General features: G+C 29.9%; 2 protein-coding genes across 4 annotated transcripts; one reads left to right on the top strand and one right to left on the bottom strand.

Annotated features, from left to right (window-relative positions):
* The first annotated feature begins 5,330 nt into the window (after positions 1-5,330).
* On the top strand, positions 5,331-10,403 carry LOC137807200 (uncharacterized). Of its 3 annotated transcripts, none has more exons than XM_068607696.2 (6): positions 5,331-5,651; positions 6,352-6,421; positions 8,033-8,146; positions 9,110-9,236; positions 9,312-9,429; positions 10,025-10,403. In XM_068607696.2, the coding sequence occupies exons 2-6, from the start codon at positions 6,412-6,414 to the stop codon at positions 10,100-10,102; spliced, it is 447 nt and encodes a 148-aa protein (XP_068463797.1). In that variant the 5' UTR covers positions 5,331-5,651; positions 6,352-6,411; the 3' UTR covers positions 10,103-10,403. The 3 variants fall into 3 exon arrangements, with proteins under 3 accessions (XP_068463797.1, XP_068463799.1, XP_068463798.1); XM_068607698.2 differs by having other exon boundaries at positions 5,425-5,572; XM_068607697.2 differs by having other exon boundaries at positions 5,448-6,201.
* Positions 10,404-11,658: 1,255 nt separating this feature from the next.
* On the bottom strand, positions 11,659-15,286 carry LOC137807199 (zinc ion binding protein). The gene is made up of 6 exons (XM_068607695.2): positions 15,038-15,286; positions 14,865-14,939; positions 14,334-14,464; positions 12,480-12,957; positions 12,118-12,231; positions 11,659-12,030 (listed from the first exon to the last, which is right to left on the bottom strand). The coding sequence occupies exons 1-6, from the start codon at positions 15,122-15,124 to the stop codon at positions 11,968-11,970; spliced, it is 948 nt and encodes a 315-aa protein (XP_068463796.1). The 5' UTR covers positions 15,125-15,286; the 3' UTR covers positions 11,659-11,967.
* Between the last annotated feature and the right edge of the window lie 3,078 nt (positions 15,287-18,364).

The raw sequence follows: 18,364 nt of genomic DNA, 5'->3' as shown, positions 1-18,364 counted from the left end.
TGTGGCAAAGATGCTGTAATTGATTTTGGTTTTCCTATAAGTACAACCGGAATCGATTTTGTGACCTTATAATAATTTTTGTTGTGTTTTTTTTTTCATATTGGATCTTAGGTGTTCCGGTGGTTGGATAATCTTTTGTCGTATTCAACTGTGATTTTGTGGTTGTGTTGATCATACTGTGATCTTCTTCTTTTTCTTTTTCTTTTTCAGTGCTCTTCAAGTAAGTTCACTCTTTTTTATTTATAAAAATGTATTTACAATTTTTTTTATATGTTTACTTTTTTATTTTTAATAAATGTATTTTCATTTTTTTATGTGTTTCCTGTTTAGTTTTTTTTATGTGTTTAGTGTTTTTAATTTTTATAAATGTATTTACATTTTTTTATTATTATGTGTTTATTGTTTTTACATCTTTTATTATTATGTGTTATTGTTTATTTTTTTTTATATTTTATGTGTTTACTGTTTTTACATTTTTTTAATATTGTGTGTTTATTATTTTTTTTATGTGATTAATGTTTATAATTTTAATAATTCTATTTACATGTTTTTAGGTGTTTATTGTTTTGTTTATTTTTATGTGTTTACTATTGTGCTTATTGTGTTTTTAATTTTTAAAAATGTATTTACACTTTTTTTATGTGTTTACTGTTTTTAATTTTATATTTATATTTTGATTTTTCATGATGGTATGCTATTAACTCCTGGTACCATCACTGAGGACATACATTTTGATCGTTAATAGACCCTATTAATCATGTGTAGGTCCTCGGGGAGCAACTTCTTGCAGCTGGTTCATGAAGATGTTTTCATATTATGATGCCTTAAAAGTAATGAAATGATTAATTGACCTCATTATACCATGCAACACATGATAAAATGTCGTGACAATGATAAGCCTCTTTTGTATGACTGTTTAATCACACACCTTATGTTGTTGTATGACATGAACTTAATGGAAGAGTCATCAATCACATTAGGGTGAAATAACTTCTTGGAAAAAAAAAACATAAAGAAAATGAATATCTTTAAGGTCAATGGTGTGTGATAATTTGGAAGGCCTGACCACGAACATGAACAACAATACAAAGACATGCCATTACCACAAAAACATGTTGCAGGCAATCATCTTCAACCCGAAATCCTTCATGATTCGACGATGTTAACACAAAATTGGGAGGAATTCAAAATATATAGGAAAGTATGTCAAGCATGAGGTTGGATATCAGCACTATCAACACACATTTTGACCGAATCGAAGATAAACTTGATCAGCTTTAAGGTAATGAAGAACGTTGATTGTATTTTAACGCCATTTGGGATTCTAACGTAATGACTTCATCTATTGTGTATTGTAGTCACAAACTACTCCATATTCATCCGATGTTTATTAATGATAAGTGAATGTTGTTATTTTATTTTATTTGTTTTATTGGATACAAATTGAAATAAAAATAATATATCTAAAATAAAATAAAATACAAATTTTTCGTGTTGTTAGTTAAAATACAAATTTTATCGTATCACTGTATTTAAATTGTACATTGTAACATCCCTAATTTTTACCCATATATAATAAAATAAAAGTAAAACAAACAGTATGTAATTAACATATGAATATGTACAACTATCTCAAAAAGATATCCCTTTTCATAGGGATTTTAATATATACACCAAAAGTTTTCAAAACAAAACAAAACATTCAAATGAAGGTTATCTCATCCTCCAGTTGTTCACTAAGGAACTCTATTACCCGCAACCTCATCTGCTCCCGTGTAAAATAGGATCATCACAGATAAAGAAACAAACACAAACAAAGAACAGGGTAAGCTAGCTATATAAATATTTCTATATAATTTCAATTTCAAATTAATAAACACAATTCATCAAGTCTCATATAATTTCTCAAACCATCAAGTGTCTATTAAAATTCATAAATTCATCTTTCAAATGTCAGATTTCTACTGACTCACAACACATAAACACTTGACTCTACTTCCGGAAGACTCGTGTGTTGACTTAGACTCAAAAATCTGCACCTGTCATACTATCTCACTGTGAAATTCACACAGTTATGCACATAAATAATCTCAATATCATCTCTCTTAGTATGACAGGGTTAACTCATATAACAGGTCAAATTAGTTATCTTTCAAACAACTTACTCATTAATATGAACCTCCTTCGACTCTCACCACCTGAATAACTTCATCTATATGATTTCATTATCTTAGAAGAGTCGTGATATCTCCTTCTAGACGAATTCGTAGTCAATGCACATCCTAAACAATCTTAACATAATATTTTCTTTCCTGAAAATACTATGTCTTGATTAAAATTCATATTCCACATCTCACAATATCCAAAATCACACAATTAAATCATACCAAAACTTAGAATTTCATTTAGCTCATAATTTTATAAAACTACACATTACATTGACAGTTCCTGTTCAGCATTATACAAGCACTTTCATTGAGTCAATTAGCTATTATGTTAATCTATACATATATATGATTTCTAAACCAAAATCATTTAAAATCAAACAACCAATTCTCATCAAACATTTCATTTAAATTAATTCAACAAACTATTCAAATACATTCAATAGTGCATTCAATTCCAAAACTCATATATACTCTACGACATCTATTATATCCACTTTCACATTTCAATCTCAAACAAATCTCAATCTACCCATAAACAAGAAATCCTGCAAGAAAATTTGAGATTGGTGACCACGTCAGCCCCACATCCATATCTTCTAGTCTAGGGTTCTATTGGCAATTTAAACTAACTTCCTTTACATGAACTTGAGTAAATGCTCCCTAAGAGCTTCAAACTACCAAAAGTTCAAGGGTAGCCTAAGCTGCACCACAAAGTCTTGATAAAAAAATCTAACTATACCACTAGGACCCTGAGCTAACAGAGACTACTTCTAAAGATAAAAGCATCAAATGCAAGCTTACACTAAAGACAAACCTAACCAGATCAAAACTAACTCAAAGAAAAAGGAGCCAAGAATGAACTTACTTTATCTGAGATTTTGATCAGGCAATCTTGTAGAGTTCACTGCCAAGAGTCCAATGGTAGATTCTGATCATGAAACTAAAATCTTAGAGGGAAGGGAGAGGAAAGGAAAAAAGAACAAAAATGAACTTACTCTGTCAGATATTCTGATCGGGACAGTCTTGTAGTCTTCACTACCAAGTGTTTAATGGTGTACTCTATTAAACTAATGAGCGGGGAGGTCAGAATCTTAGAGAGAAGACGTAGGAAAATAAAATGGAGTTTGTAGAGAGATGATGGTTTTTTCAAAATGAAACCGGAATAACTGAATTTCTATTTATATGCTCTTTTAAATTTAACTATACAACTTCTACTCTAAAGTTATTTTTCTCAATCCTTACATACATTATTTTTAAAATATATAAATTATTCAACTATTAATAATATTAATTATTTTATTACTGTTATAATTATTAATATAATTATATATATACAATATACACAATTAAATATTAGATAAATTTATTTAACAATTTCAAAAATATTTAATTATACTATTAATAATAACATATAATTACAAAAAATAAAAATAATAAAATAAAAATATAATATCAACAAAAATATATATAGTTATATAAAATAATAAATGTATATAATAATAAATATTATTTTCATAAATTTTAATATATTTAATGTATTTATTTTAATTTAACACAAATTTATTTTTTATTAAAAATATAAGTAATTATGGATACTATATATTAAAAAAATTTAATTAACTCAAATCTTAAAAAAAATCATAATTCATTATTTAAATATTTTTAATAACAAAGGTAAAATTATAAACTTCTTTTACACCTTTAAAATAATTTTTAAATTTTCTCCCAGCTATCATATCACTCCCAAATTTCAATAAATCATCCTCACAAATTCACTCCATCATTCGTAAATCTAAACAACCTCACACATTCTTCTCTCTTCACTTCATTCCTTCACATAATCTCTCTCCTCAATTTAAACATAACATAAGTGATACGGACAAAAATAGAAATAGAAAAAAAAATAACAAACCCTAAACCCTAAACAAAGATAACAAATTGTTAATAACAAATTATTGTTGTCTTTCATGTATAACCATCTAATCTGATAGATTTTCTTTTTATAGTAATTATAGAAGATACATTCATTGTTTATTATAAGAGTTAGTATATCAATTTTTTTAATTACAATGAATAATGCTAAGTGGTCACTAATAGAAAATGAATTTTTTAAATTAGTTCTTTTGGACCTTCTGTACTGATTAATAGTAACTGATATAATTAAAATGTATTAATTACTTTGTTTTTTTACACTTCTTTTAATAAAAAAAAAAACAAGATAACAATATCAAATAAGTAGGTATCATATCAAATACTATAGCATTATTATATCTAGGATCGAGACCTCTCCATAATAATTAAACATCAATTAAATATAAGATTAAGAAAAATATTAGATTAAATAATGCTGACTTCGCAGTTTATTTTCGAAAACAAACTTTTTCATTTTGAAATTCTCTTATTTATTTCGGCCATTTTGTCCAAATGCAGTAATTGTAATGGACCATTTATATTATTTTTTCCTCCAAAGAATATATTTTATTTATAAATTTAAATCTGTAGAAAAGTATGAGACGTAAGTCCACATTTATGATGTCACAACCACTAAAATATACCAAAACAACAAAAATAAAAAGACAGTATTCATTATACACAAAAACCGACTTAAGTCAATGCCTTATTGGTCAATCTTATCTGTTCAATTGTTTTATATAAAAAAATAATAATAAAAGTTAAACTTTATTTTTTAAACATTTTTTAATATAAATATTAATATATAAGACAAAACAAATAAACATTTTATACCATATTATTAATACAAATCAGTTATCTTAATATTTTTTTAAAACAATCTGAATTATCTTTAATGAAACTTCTCCTAACCTCAGTTACAATATAGTTTAAGTTCATTTAAAAATAAAAGCATTATTAAATACTATAAAAACAAGACAGTGTAGGGGCAAGAGTAAAACACGCGAAAGCCGCCAAGGAATCTGGAAAAATAACTGAAACCTCGTCATTTTCTTGTAATTTTTAATTATAAATATGTTTAAATCTTTCTTTTCTGATAATTTTTTTTTGTTAAAATAAGTTCAATTATTTTATGTAAAAAGTTTGTTGTTGTTCATATAAATATAGGTTTTTTAAAGATAAAAAAAATTATATAAATCACTTTCTTTAAATTTGAAGAATTTATGTTTATTAAATTTATACTACAACAATAGTTTTATGAATAAAGAAGTCGATGTAGGATGATTATAAAGACATCTTTCTCTCTCTTTCCATCTATAAAATTTATTGTGGTTTTATTCATATTAAGTTGAAGGCCATAGAAACACTAGTACGCAGCATAGTCAATCTTATTAAGCTTTGAATGGTTGAATGTGGAAGGAAGGTGTTGAGCCAAGAAGGCATGAATTAGGAAAGAAGCAGCAGCAACTTTTCTTGTTCAACACCTGTCAAATGCAAGCACACTCTCTTTCTTAATTATTTTCTGTTCCTTTCTTCCTTCTCACCACTACCATTCCTTGCCTCTCTTCAAAGGCCAGTATCACTTTAATTTTCTCCTTTTTCTTTAATTCTCTCTTTCATTTTTTAAAGGGTGTTCCAGTTTTCCCTCTGATGCAGAAAAAAAGTTTTTTTTTTTTTGGGTTTTTGTCCTTGATCCAATTTTATTCTTTCTCGATGGTTTGGTAGATTCAGGGATTTTCCTTTCTTTTGGTCGCTGCCCATTATCTTTGTTGGCATGTTCTTTACATGTGTTTCTTGTATGAATTAAAAATTCAATATTTTATGTTATGCAAGCTGCAACTCTGAATTGCGGTGGATTTCAATTGCGGTGTATTGTTTTTTAATTAAGAAGTTTGTGGTTTTAGACGAACAGTTTTGTTGATTCGAATATTGCTTAGGTCTCATACATGGTTCTACTCGGAACCAAGAACAAAGGTTGTTTTCGTGACATAAGTATAATTTCCCAGTTTCTCCGAATTACTGGAAAAAAAGCTGAAGATTATGTATGGATTTTGTGAAAAACATCAGATATTTCTCAGAATATGGGAGACCTCGCTTCCCTATTCTGATTTGTGAGTGGCAGGTTTGTTGAAATATTCTGAAGACTTCCTGAGCTTCAAAGTTGTCAAACCAATATGCTCTTATTGTGAAAGATTTACTTTTTTTTTAGTGAAAACATGCTGGTTTCACAACTCACTTCTTTTTATCTAACATGCTACATTTTACCGAACAGGGATTTTGAGTGTTATCTGAATTTCTGGAGGCCTGAGAGTGCAAATTATCTCCACAACCGATGGATAAAGGTACCTAATGTTTTTGCCGTTATCAACCAACTAACATCAATGGTATAAGTAGAATTGAAAATGTTTTAAAGTGAATTATTTATCTCTTCCTTTCAATATGCCCAAGCAGTACATCTTACCTTGACTTGTCTATTCTGACATACACACTGATCCTTGTTATCACATACATACATTGCCACGAGAACTTGTGCAAACAACTTTTACTGAACAATACTTGTGTTAGCTCCGGTGTGAATGGCAGGATTACAATTTTTAATATCTGCTCAGCTTGATTTACGGCCTCGCCACATAGTTTATCATTGTTTTGATAATTGAACTATTAGGTTTTTGGATTCTAAATGTCAGAGTTAGAATTACATTATCATTATGTTTGACATCTAGCTATGAAAAAACTACCAAAAGCATGGAAGAGTTTCATTATATATTTTGTTTCTTATGGCCAGATTGTGAGAATGAATTTCCATCTAATAATTTTCATGGAAAGGCAACATGCATTCTGTCATCATGCACCAACATAGGTTTTTAAGGTAGATCGTAGTCACTCAGTTTTCATTCGTTTGGGTTTCATTCATAACAGTCTTCCTTTTAGGTTCTAGCTCCTATGAGTTCACTTATTTGGGTTTTTAGTTATTGCAATTAACATCTTGGTTCCTATATTTTAAACTCATTTGGATTTTAGACCCTTTAGTTATGTATTAATACAAGTAAATACCAACAAAATGGAAAAATACTAGTTTCTTAGATAGGAATTAACAATAATCATCTTCTAATCCAAGTCTTCATCATTATTATTACATCTATAAATTTCACATTTGCTGCACTAAACTGTTCTGCTACAACAACCCTGTGAAAGGACTTCATACTGCTATAGCGCTATTTAAAACCCTAATTATGGTACCGGCCTCTAAGGTACCAAAACCTTTGTGGTTGAATATAAAGACAATATCCCCATAAAGAATATATTGTTATGGTAATGCTTATAGAACGTTATCAAGATCGTCTGATGCAATGCCAGCGATCTTGTACTGCAAGAAATATCATCTAACACCAGACCGATTGTCTAGCGTGAATGATTGCCTATGATGGAGCGTTTACCATGAATCGTCTAGCACGAGCGACAACTATGGTTCGTCTAACATGAAACTGAGCTTCTACCGTGATGAAACAATGGCGAAAGAAGAAATATAGGCACATAGCACGAAGATACAAAAAAAGGAAGCCTGAACAGTAGGACTTCAGCAAGATTGAGATTAAGAGAGGAATACAAGAATGTTAAAAAGTATATGTTCTGTTCTACCCAAACAGAGGAATCAACCTTGCTTTATATAGCAAGTTGATTCATAACCCCTAACCATACAGCCTAGTCAATTATATACAAGGACTAAGAGCTAAATGAATGAAAACTATAGGGTTCAAAATCTCGTTTAAACCTAAATCAAATTATCAAGGAAAGCATGGTTTTCCATAGGAACAAACTTTGCTACCTCCACTTTGCATGTTAATATGTTTGTAGAATATAACTGCATTTATGATGTAAATAGGGTAATTTGAAACTCAGGAAGAGTCAATGCACTTGCTTGCCATGAAACGAGATTTTTGTTGTTGTTGCAGATGCTAGGGCGGAAGAGACTGTTGATTTGCGAACCAATGTGGAGTTAGTGAGATCAGTCTCTGATAATAAGCACCATGATCTTTTAAGGCCATCTGCTCGGAACTATTCAAGAGGTAAAATTATTAATCATGTCTATATATTGGAAGGCAAAAAACATATAATTCTTCTACTTGTTTCCAATTTTTCTATTATAATTTTATTTTTCATAATTTTATTTTATAAAAACTAATTATCAAATAGGATCTGCTAGAACACATGGATTAGTATATGATGATGGCACCAATGCCTTCTATAATTTTCCATTTATTTTTTAATTGGGATGGGATACGGCTAGGGATATATGTTGCTGAATAACATATCTTACTCTAGCACATCTATTGTTCTAAATGTAACCAATTTGGGAAAAATAAATTGTTTGTCTTTTCCCTTTTCCCTTTTCCCTTGCAACAGTTACATATCAGCTCCTCTTTACATAATTGATGAATGAAACTGTCCGTTTTTTCTGCATTCTGTTTCCAGTGACTTTTGATTTTTATTTCTATTAGATCTATATAGAATTATTATAATTTCCTTCTGAACCTTACCCTTTACTAGAGTTTAGAGAACTATGTATAAATTTTGGCCAAGCATCTAATCTTCTTTAAGAAAGAAGGTCAATAACAGTGATATGATTCATGTGGAAGAGACCCAAGGAGGCACGGATTCAATCCATGAAGAAGATGAACAGTACCATAACAAACAAGGTTATGAGAAGCCTAATAGAAAGAAGAAAAAGCCCATTTTATCCTTACGCTTATCCTCATTAATAACATAATCTTCCATCCAATTGGGCTTCTCATGACCTTGTTTGCTATGGTACTGTTCATCTTCTTCATGGATTGAATCTGTGCCTTCTTGGGTCTCCTCCACATGAATCATATCAAACCGGTTCAGGGATGACAAGTTCAGTGATAATGTTCTGTATTAGCTAAATAAAGACAACTGCACAAATCGAAGTTTCTTTTTCATAGTTGTCTCTTGATCTCATACGCAATTTTCTTCTCCTGAAATATTAACAAATTTTATGGGCATGGCAGGACAAGCAACTGATGCAGGTGGCCATGGAAAGGGAAAGTATGCCTTAATTAGAGACCCAGAGGACTTTCAAACTGGAATTTATGATAAGCCCCTTCCATTTTATGGATGTGGAATCGGATGGTTCTCGTAAGTAATTTTAATCAACTTTCTTTCCCAATTTCCTTGGCTTGTCTCATGGCTTTGCTTGTTAAAAAATGGCAGATTTCTTTTTGGGTTTCTATGCCCTCCTATGTGGTTCTACGCTACAATTCTCTATTTTGGAAATCACTACAGAAAGGATCCCAGGGAACGAGCAGGGCTGGGAGCCTCCGCAATTGCTGTAATATTCTCCCTTCCTCTCTACTATTGGTGTATATTTGTCTCTTGTTCATGCATAAAGTTGCTTATGTTAATCACAATGTTGTGCACTGGAATAAAGTCACTCTGTCATAAAGGATTGGTTTGGGAATGGTAGTTACATACCTGACTCAACTTGGATCAAGCTGAAATAAAAGAAACCTCTAGAAACTCCAGTTTACTTGGATAAAACACTTTTCTTGAAATTGAATTATAGAAGTAAACAAACCGAGTAACATGGATTAAGTTCATTCAATCGTTTGAAGATATCTTTCAATGCTACCGGCATCTAGTAACAGCTCAAAATATTTCATTTCATTGAATGTTTTTTCAATACGTGCCACAACCAATAATTGTAACTTGTGATATATGCCATCGTAATGGAAATGTAAACCAATCAAACTATAACTTGATCGTGCATAATGAGCTGTACCAGTTATAAAATTGAGGATTGCTCTTCAATATGATTGTAGTTGTTCTTTTGCCATGTAAGTTCGTTTTCTGCATTGCAGATATTATGTATTATTGCTTTTACTATGCTTGATTGTTGTCTAATTGGCGTGGTGATCAACTTGCAGGCATTGGTGTGCTCTGTACTGTTGCTGATAATTTTTGGAGTAATTCTTGTGTTTAAATTACGGTTCCTGTATTTATAATTCACATGCGAAGGTGAGAAATAGAGAAGCAAAAGCATTTGGAAGCAATTCTGGCGTGATATTAGAAACAATTGGACATATGATGTATATATAAGAACTTCAAAAGATGCAAAAAAGCCTGCTTGTTGTTTGTGAAGTAATTCACAGCAACAAATCTGTCAGTTATACCATAAGTTGAGAAAAGAGGATGTGTCATCCCTTATTTCATTATTTTTCGAATTGATTTATACTTCAAAAGAAATATTTTGACGAGTGTTTATGAATATTCCAAAATCCTTATTAATTTTAATTTATTTTTTAACCTTTGGGATGCAGAAGTGTTGTATATGTTCTAGATAAGAAAAGTGCAAGGCTGCCACAGGTAGAAAACTAACTCAAGATCGCTGATACATTTTTAGGCTTTACTGTCATGTTGAACAGTAAAACATGGAAACTTTTGGGTCTATAACTTCTGTTAACGAAATATATATTTTCTTTGCTCAGCATCTCAAAAGAATTAAAAATATATATTTCTTTTAAATTAAGCAAAAATAAACATGGAAATACATCCTCCCGTTTAAAAATTAAACATATCTTTTCATGTAAAAAAATTGTATTCATTTTTTATAGATATTAAATAGGTTAAAATTAGTGACTGTTTGTTAGGAAAATAAAAGAAGAATCTCCAGTTAACAAGATCAAGTGCAATTTTGACAATAAAGAGTGGTAGCTAGCTTCAAAACCACTAGCAAGAAATCAGCATACCATTTCATTCAGTGGGAAGGTGGAGAAGTTGCCACTCTTAAAAACTAATTACGAATTATTTGTACATCAAACAAGATCTTAATAGATGCTGGCAAAAGAGCAGTACTAAATATAATTATTCTACTACATTTAGATTCTACTTATTTTAAATATGGCAGTTTCTTCCTGCACCCCTACATTTTTCTTCCTGCACCCCCACAATGTAATGCAAAGACAATAATATCCCTTCTATTTTTTAAAAACCCCAAAATACACATAAAATCCACACTGCTCTTTCTTCTTCCGGACAATGCAATTCGGTAATTTTACAGAATGAGAAATCCGCATTTATTTTTTTGCATTCCAGATTGGAAAATCCATAAATATTTTGGATTGATGAATCCGGTAATCTTCCGGATCCATCAATCCGTAACAAAAATTAGACTTCCAGATTCAGCAATCCGAAAATCAATAAGTTGCTTTCGAAACAAGGTGAAGGTCAGTTTTGGGATTTACAAAATTGTGGGGGTGCAGGAAGAAAAACGTGGGGGTGCAGGAAGAAGAAGCCTTTAAATATAAGACAACCTCTTACGACAACTCTTGCTACCTTATTTACAAGAATGTTATGGGAATTTGTTCTTAAACATAAGAAAAAACACGTACAAATTCTAAAAATTCAAAAATAAAGTATGTTCAATCGTAACAATATATAAGATAGAGTGTAAATAAAATTCTCAAACCAAGGAAGATCTAGGTACTGAATATTCGCAGTCTACAAGTATAAACACACTTAATCTAAATGAAACTTGCTTCCTTCAATTAAAGAGTACATATTGAAAAGTAAAACTTGATTATTAAACTCGTCTTGAAAAGAATTCTTATAGGATAATATATAATTACGTTTTCCAGATTCTACAACTAATTGCTTGTAATTCAACAAACCAAAAAAAATCTCAGCCTTGATATTTTCTTTGGATTTTCTACAAGCTAATAATTGAATATTTGCATAAAGCAACAACAATGTACTTGTTCACAAAATTTTTCTATATGGAGATCTTCATGAATGAATGTCTACCAAGCAGCAAGAGAATTACGAAAAATTGCAGGACTCCTAGTCATAAGAAGAACCCTAACTAGAGTGGTCAATCTTTGGCCATCAATCGCACATACTTGTTCTCGACCGCAAATCTGGAGCTGGAATTGATCTGTCCACAATTTTTTTCATGAGAAAACCAATATTTATTATTTTTAAAGGATTAGTTAACCAAAACATAACCATTTTATCGGCTTACCTTCTTCTCAAGCTCCTCACTCAATTCAGTTTCATCCACTGCAATGCCAGATTCCTGGAGTGCTTTGAGGACAACTTTTCTAAGTTTCTTCATCTTCAAAATTCCATCAGGATGCTGCCACAAACATAAAAATAAGCACATTTAAGTACACTAAGGAAATTAGACGTATAGACCAATATTCAAAAATACAAATTTTGAGTAAAATCATTATAGATGGCAATGCCATAGCAGCTCTAATTAAATCCGTCTAAAACTCTCATCTATTTTATCCATCTTATGCTCACAGTGTACAAAAATATAACCTCACATAAATCAAAGCACAATACAAGAAAGGATGCCATTCTGAAATTCAAAATACGTACAGATTTCAAGGCTGATTTAATAAATTTCTTCCACTTTATTTTATTCTTGACAGCACTTGTACAGTGAGGTTTTAACATCCCTTCTTTCTTCAAATTGCTCTCTCCTGTTGCTTTTTCACCCTGAATTACTTCTCCATTTCCCATATCAACTAAAGTGTTATTTTTGCTTTTTTTAACAAGGTCATCCTCCAATGCTTCAAGTTTCCTCTTTTTCTTTGCTGAAGAAATTTCATTCCCTGGTCTTGAATCATTTTCTGTAGAAGACTTCTGCAATTTTGGCAGCTCGACATTTTTGTCATCTCTCGCCTCATCATTAGGACCAGTCTCCACAACAGCCTTAGCATCATCAGTGGCATATTTATCTTCCTGGATTGGTTGCTGCTTTGAAGCATGGAATGCTCTCGCCTTTGCCCTGTGCTTCTTTCCATCAGCATGGAGAAGAAGTGCTTGCTTACTTGTAGCTTTTGTATTGCAAAGACTGCAGAGTATAAGAAAAAAAAATTCTTGAAGATTCTCGATACAACAGCCAGGCACAACTCATTACTATAATATAGTTTTATAAAGAATGTCTCAGACTCTCAGATAATAAGCCATTTTTGGCAGTTGACTATTTTTTTATGTTCACAATCTACACTATTGAGAATGGAGAAACCGAGAAAGCATATGAAGAACTTCAGGTTTACTTAGACCACAGCCAAGCTAACATGGTTACAAAATATTCAGTTACCCTATTTTAAGCTGATAACATAAAATATAGAATCAATATAATTGATCCTAATATCAGCAATTACTATATCAATACGATTCTATCATATGTACCAGATTCTAACATATACGTTTAAAAGAAGGGAAGGGGGAGTGAACAATGTACAGGCAGTGCAGCATATTCACATCAAGTAGACAACACCAACCAAAAGAACAAAGATGTTCTGAACTTTACTAGCATACATTTTCACAAGATTTATATCAACACAGACTTGCCTTGCAGGCTAAAAGTCAATCAACACTAACATCAGTATTCCTGAAGATATCTTAATAGATAGGATTATAATCCTACGTTAAACTTATACACTGAACTCTCCCTCTTGCATAAGGATGACAAATTCAGACTCAATAGGTATCCACAAGCATTACCCACAATATATATGTTATGGATAAACCCATAAAACTGTCTGCATGTATTTTAAAATTCAATCCTGCCCAAACCAACATAATATATCTGCAATGCAATATCTTGTAAGTAGGATATGAAGGTATTACACTTTTTAACAAATAACTTCATTTTAAATGTTTTATTATTAAGAGTTAGATCATCTTTGAGTTGATCCGTGTACTTAACTCTTGGTTAATACTCTTTCATATTGACTTCTCATCATTAATGTTAGTACTATGATAGATATGTTTGATTAGTTTGTCAAAATAAAAACATTAAAGGATTCGAGTTAACCAAATATATGTATTGGAATTTGGATTGGAACGGTATATAAAACCCCAATAGAAAATGGTACGTTATTGAAGTTGCTACCTGCACAAGTAGGGACTTGGGTATTGTAGTACCCTACTCATTGTCATTCTTACCCTTGTATACTTCAGTAATAAAAGGCATATCATGCACATTGAACTCAGTGCCATTTTACAGACATTATTTACACTACAAAAAGATAAACCACAACCTTTATGATCTAGGAAACCCGTAAGACATGATACAGAAACTAGACGGCAAGGAGTAAGAACATAGAAGTCTGAATCTCATAACTTTATAAAATGTGTAAGCAGAATCTTGATTGACACTGACTCTGTAATGTAAACACACAGACTACTACCATGGTACTAGGAACCCATTAGATTACATACCTACAAAACCAAGGAGGCCGCTCAGATAACCCCACATTAATATCAACTTCAGGCCTTTGTTTGTTATCCTTGTTAGGCGTGGCAGTTGCAGCACTCAAAGTTTTTCCTTGGCCTTTTGGACCATACTTTTCCTGGAAATCAAAGTAAAAGTAGAAGGTGTATAGAAAATAAGATATATATTTTCAAGACAAATGAAAATCCATATGCTACCAAAATATCTAAACAACATGAATACAAATTTGACTCCTCTGAAGGAAAGTGCATAAAAGCCCCCCCTCCCTTTAGATTAAAATTCTGATTCCAAGACCATCACAACAATGATAGAAATGTTTGAAAATCATCAGTGAGAGGAAACTTTCAAGAAGCTTCTCTAGCCAGATTAAACAACAACAAAAATCCATTTACTGATTGAAAAAAAAAAAAAAAAAGTACGCACGTGACTCATGCATCATGTTCACAAATCATATTGAACAAAAACGAGACAGGGGGACGATCCATTAAGAAGAAAGTGAAAACAAATGAGAGACTCACAGCTTCTGTAATGCACTGTGTGTGATCCTGAACGGTGTCACGCCCAAATATTTCCCCACAGTCAATGCACGACAACTGCATAACACACAAAAATTCAACAGAAAAAGAATGAGCATTACAAATCGCAACACATTGTGAAGGGAAATTCATGAAAAGTGGGATTGAATGAGAACTTTGTAAGCAGAGCAAGTCCGAAAGTGACCCGACAACTTGGGTTTTTTGAGGTTGTCTCCACAATCTTCGCATTGAAACCAAACCATATCTGAGATTTAACTTTAAGGGTTGCGATGCTTTGGTACCAAGAACAGGCGAGGATGTTGGTTCTGTTCTGCAATTTCTGGGGTTTAAGAACAGGCTAGGGTTCTCCCTGTGGCTCCAATTATAAATGTACCCTTTTTCTGTGCCCTACTTCCAAATAGTTTATGTTTATTATTTTATTTACCACCTTCAAAATGAGAAATTGAAAAAACAAATTGTGTACTTCGAAAAAAAAAATCTTAACCATGATTTTCTTTATAGGCTTCTTAACCATGGTTATCTCGTATTTATAAGATTTTCTTTCAATTAAACCCTTTTAAAAAAAAAGTCAAAATAAATTAAAGCCAACTTTATTTACCAAACTTGTCTAGTGTCAACTATCAGGGTTGAAAGATCAATTCGAATTTAGTTTTTCAAAAACTAAATTCCTAGTAATTATCTTTTTTCTAAAAATTAAAAATAAGAGTTTAAAATTATTAATAAAAATAAAATAATTAACAGTAAAATTATGCTTATGTTTAGTTTTATGACTTTTAAATAATGAATTAAATAAAAATAATAATTTAAATAGTAAAATAAAAACAATTCCATAAAAAAAATATTGATTGATTTTGTTTAATTTAGATATTATTATAAATAAGTGATATTAAAATTTAATAAAACAAATAAAAATGTAAAAATTATATTTATGATTATTTATCATGTAAATTTAAAATTAATATTTTTATTTTATTTTTAAATGAAATAGAGAGTAGAAAAACCTTACAAAATTAAAGAGTAGCTTAAAATTAAAATTCATATTTATATTTTGTTTTCGGTTGTTTAATATTGAATTATATTTAAAATAGTTCGAATAAGAAAAAAAAATATAATGAATAAAAAATTATATTAGAAGAGTAATTAAAAATAATATTTATTAACTAAATTATTTAACGATAAAATTTTAATTAATAGATTTATATGAATTGAAATAATTTAGTAATATTAAAACAAAAATAATTTTAATAAATTTTATATAAAATATTTAAATGATATAGTAACAGTTTAAATTAATAAAATTTTAAGAAAGTGTGGGATTAGGAAAAAAAGTTAAACATTATGCACATTAGTAGTAACAACTAAAATTAAGTTTAAAAATAAAATATAAAATATCATATAAATTAATATAACATATTTTAAATTATAGTTATGATGCAAACTAGTATTTAAATAATTATTTACATAAAAATTTGTATAAAATAAATTGATATGGTGATAATTAGTATTAAGTTGAAATATTTTTTGTAATGATTATTAATAAAAAAATATTTTATTAATTGAAAGTGCGTATTTTTAATTACTTTTGTATAACTTAATTCAATGATGTAAAAATACGTGTTGATTTATATGACAGTTAAGTGATTTGAAAGTATAAGTGAAAAACAAAAATTTTGAAGAAGTGAAGGGATTTATAAGTAAATGAATTGTTGACTTTATTGTTGATTGTGTAACTGGAATATATTGCATTAATTAAAGTAATGTTGTAATATCGTATGTAAACAAAATAGACAATAAATAAGTTAGTTTTGGAGAGGGTATGTTATTTCACATGGAGACGATTGAAATACACTAGTTTATAATGGTGATATAACGAATACAATTTTAAAATTATTTCATTTCATTTTAACAAGAAGTTGTTTCTCCTCCCAATTATAATTTGGTGCATGATTGTATAGTATTATCACTCATTCCACAAAACCTACAATAAATTGATGTTTGTTACAAAACTTAATATGTAAGTTAAAAAAATAGAAATTAAAGCTATTCTTTAACTTTTATGTTACTCCATTCACACACTAGGGATACGAAAATTTGGGATTGGGAATAGAAATAGGTGTCATGTGTGACATTTGATACCTGCCCACAGTTATAATAGTGATGCACAATCACATTGTTGTTTTTGCTTTGACATTTATTTTTCTTCACAATTCCTTGTACAATGTAGTTAACAAGTAGAAAAAATTCCAGTTGCAGTGCATGCTTATGCGATGTTAGTCAAAATGGGTAAGTACACATGATAAATTTTTATGTTTGTTTTACAAGCATCAATACTCCTTTAATCAAATATGGGATGTACATCCCACAATGGGTTTGTAATCATTCTTTCACTAGTTCGTCACCAAGTGACAACATATTTTCCCTAAGTCATTTTAATTTTTTCTTAAGTCATTTTAATTTAAATTGCGAATCTATGGATAAATACATTTTTAATTGTTGCGACACTGAAATATTGTCACACGTTTCTTCTCAATCAAATATTATATGATCAATGATTGGTAATTATTCAACTTTGAGTAATTCACATGTATGAGTCTTTTATCTTTTTACTCATTTGAATCTTAATTAAAGTCTTTCATTATCTAAACTTTTCGAATGACTTGTCGTTATTCTTAACAATGTAAACTCACAACTTTTTGAAAATTTATTAACTTTTATGGTTCATAAAATAATTTGAATGTAATCAATAATACTTTTTATATGATGAAGAGTAGTGAGAAATAATAAAATTATAAAATTATAATGTTGTTCTTTTCCAACAACTTCTACTCTACAATTGTCTTAAACTCCTTTTTATTGATACAAGAAATTCATGACAAAGACTTTGAGATTCAAACACTTTAGAAACTACAATTTTTTACATAGAGTAATTCCTTGAAGTAAAAACAAACTATATATCATTTTTTCCTTCATCATTACTATTAAGCCCTTGTTGACATTTAAAACTCCACTTTTAGTCATATACTCATAGCCTTGTGCATCAAACATGCTAAGATAAATTGAATTTATCTTAACTTCAAGTGTATGTCTTACTTCTTACAACGTCTTAATTTCTTCCATGTGCAAGTTTTAACTTCATGACACCTATTCCAATCACTCTACATGTTTTGTTAGCTCTTAATAGCATATGCCCTCCATGGTTTTCAATGTAAGAGATAAACTATTTTTAATTAAGGCACGCTTGGAATAAACATTTAAAGTAAAAACTCATTTTAAATTGGTCTTTTCTTCTTATCACACACAACTTCAACACTTTCGTATCCTTTTGAAATTGAACCTACATCACCTTTTTTATTCCCTTGTTCTTATTATTTATTTTCTTTTGTATTCAAAACCTCATTTCTTGAAATGTTCTTCACTCCCACAAACAAAACACTTATTTTCTTGTATTTCTTAAATTATGATCTCAATCTCTTGTTGTTCTT

Source organism: Phaseolus vulgaris, chromosome 3 (assembly GCF_051622355.1).
Source record: "Phaseolus vulgaris cultivar YP4 chromosome 3, ASM5162235v1, whole genome shotgun sequence".
In the NCBI taxonomy this organism is placed as follows: domain Eukaryota; kingdom Viridiplantae; phylum Streptophyta; class Magnoliopsida; order Fabales; family Fabaceae; genus Phaseolus; species Phaseolus vulgaris.
Note: the sequence above shows the minus strand (reverse complement) of the source record. Positions and strands in the feature narration are given on the sequence as shown.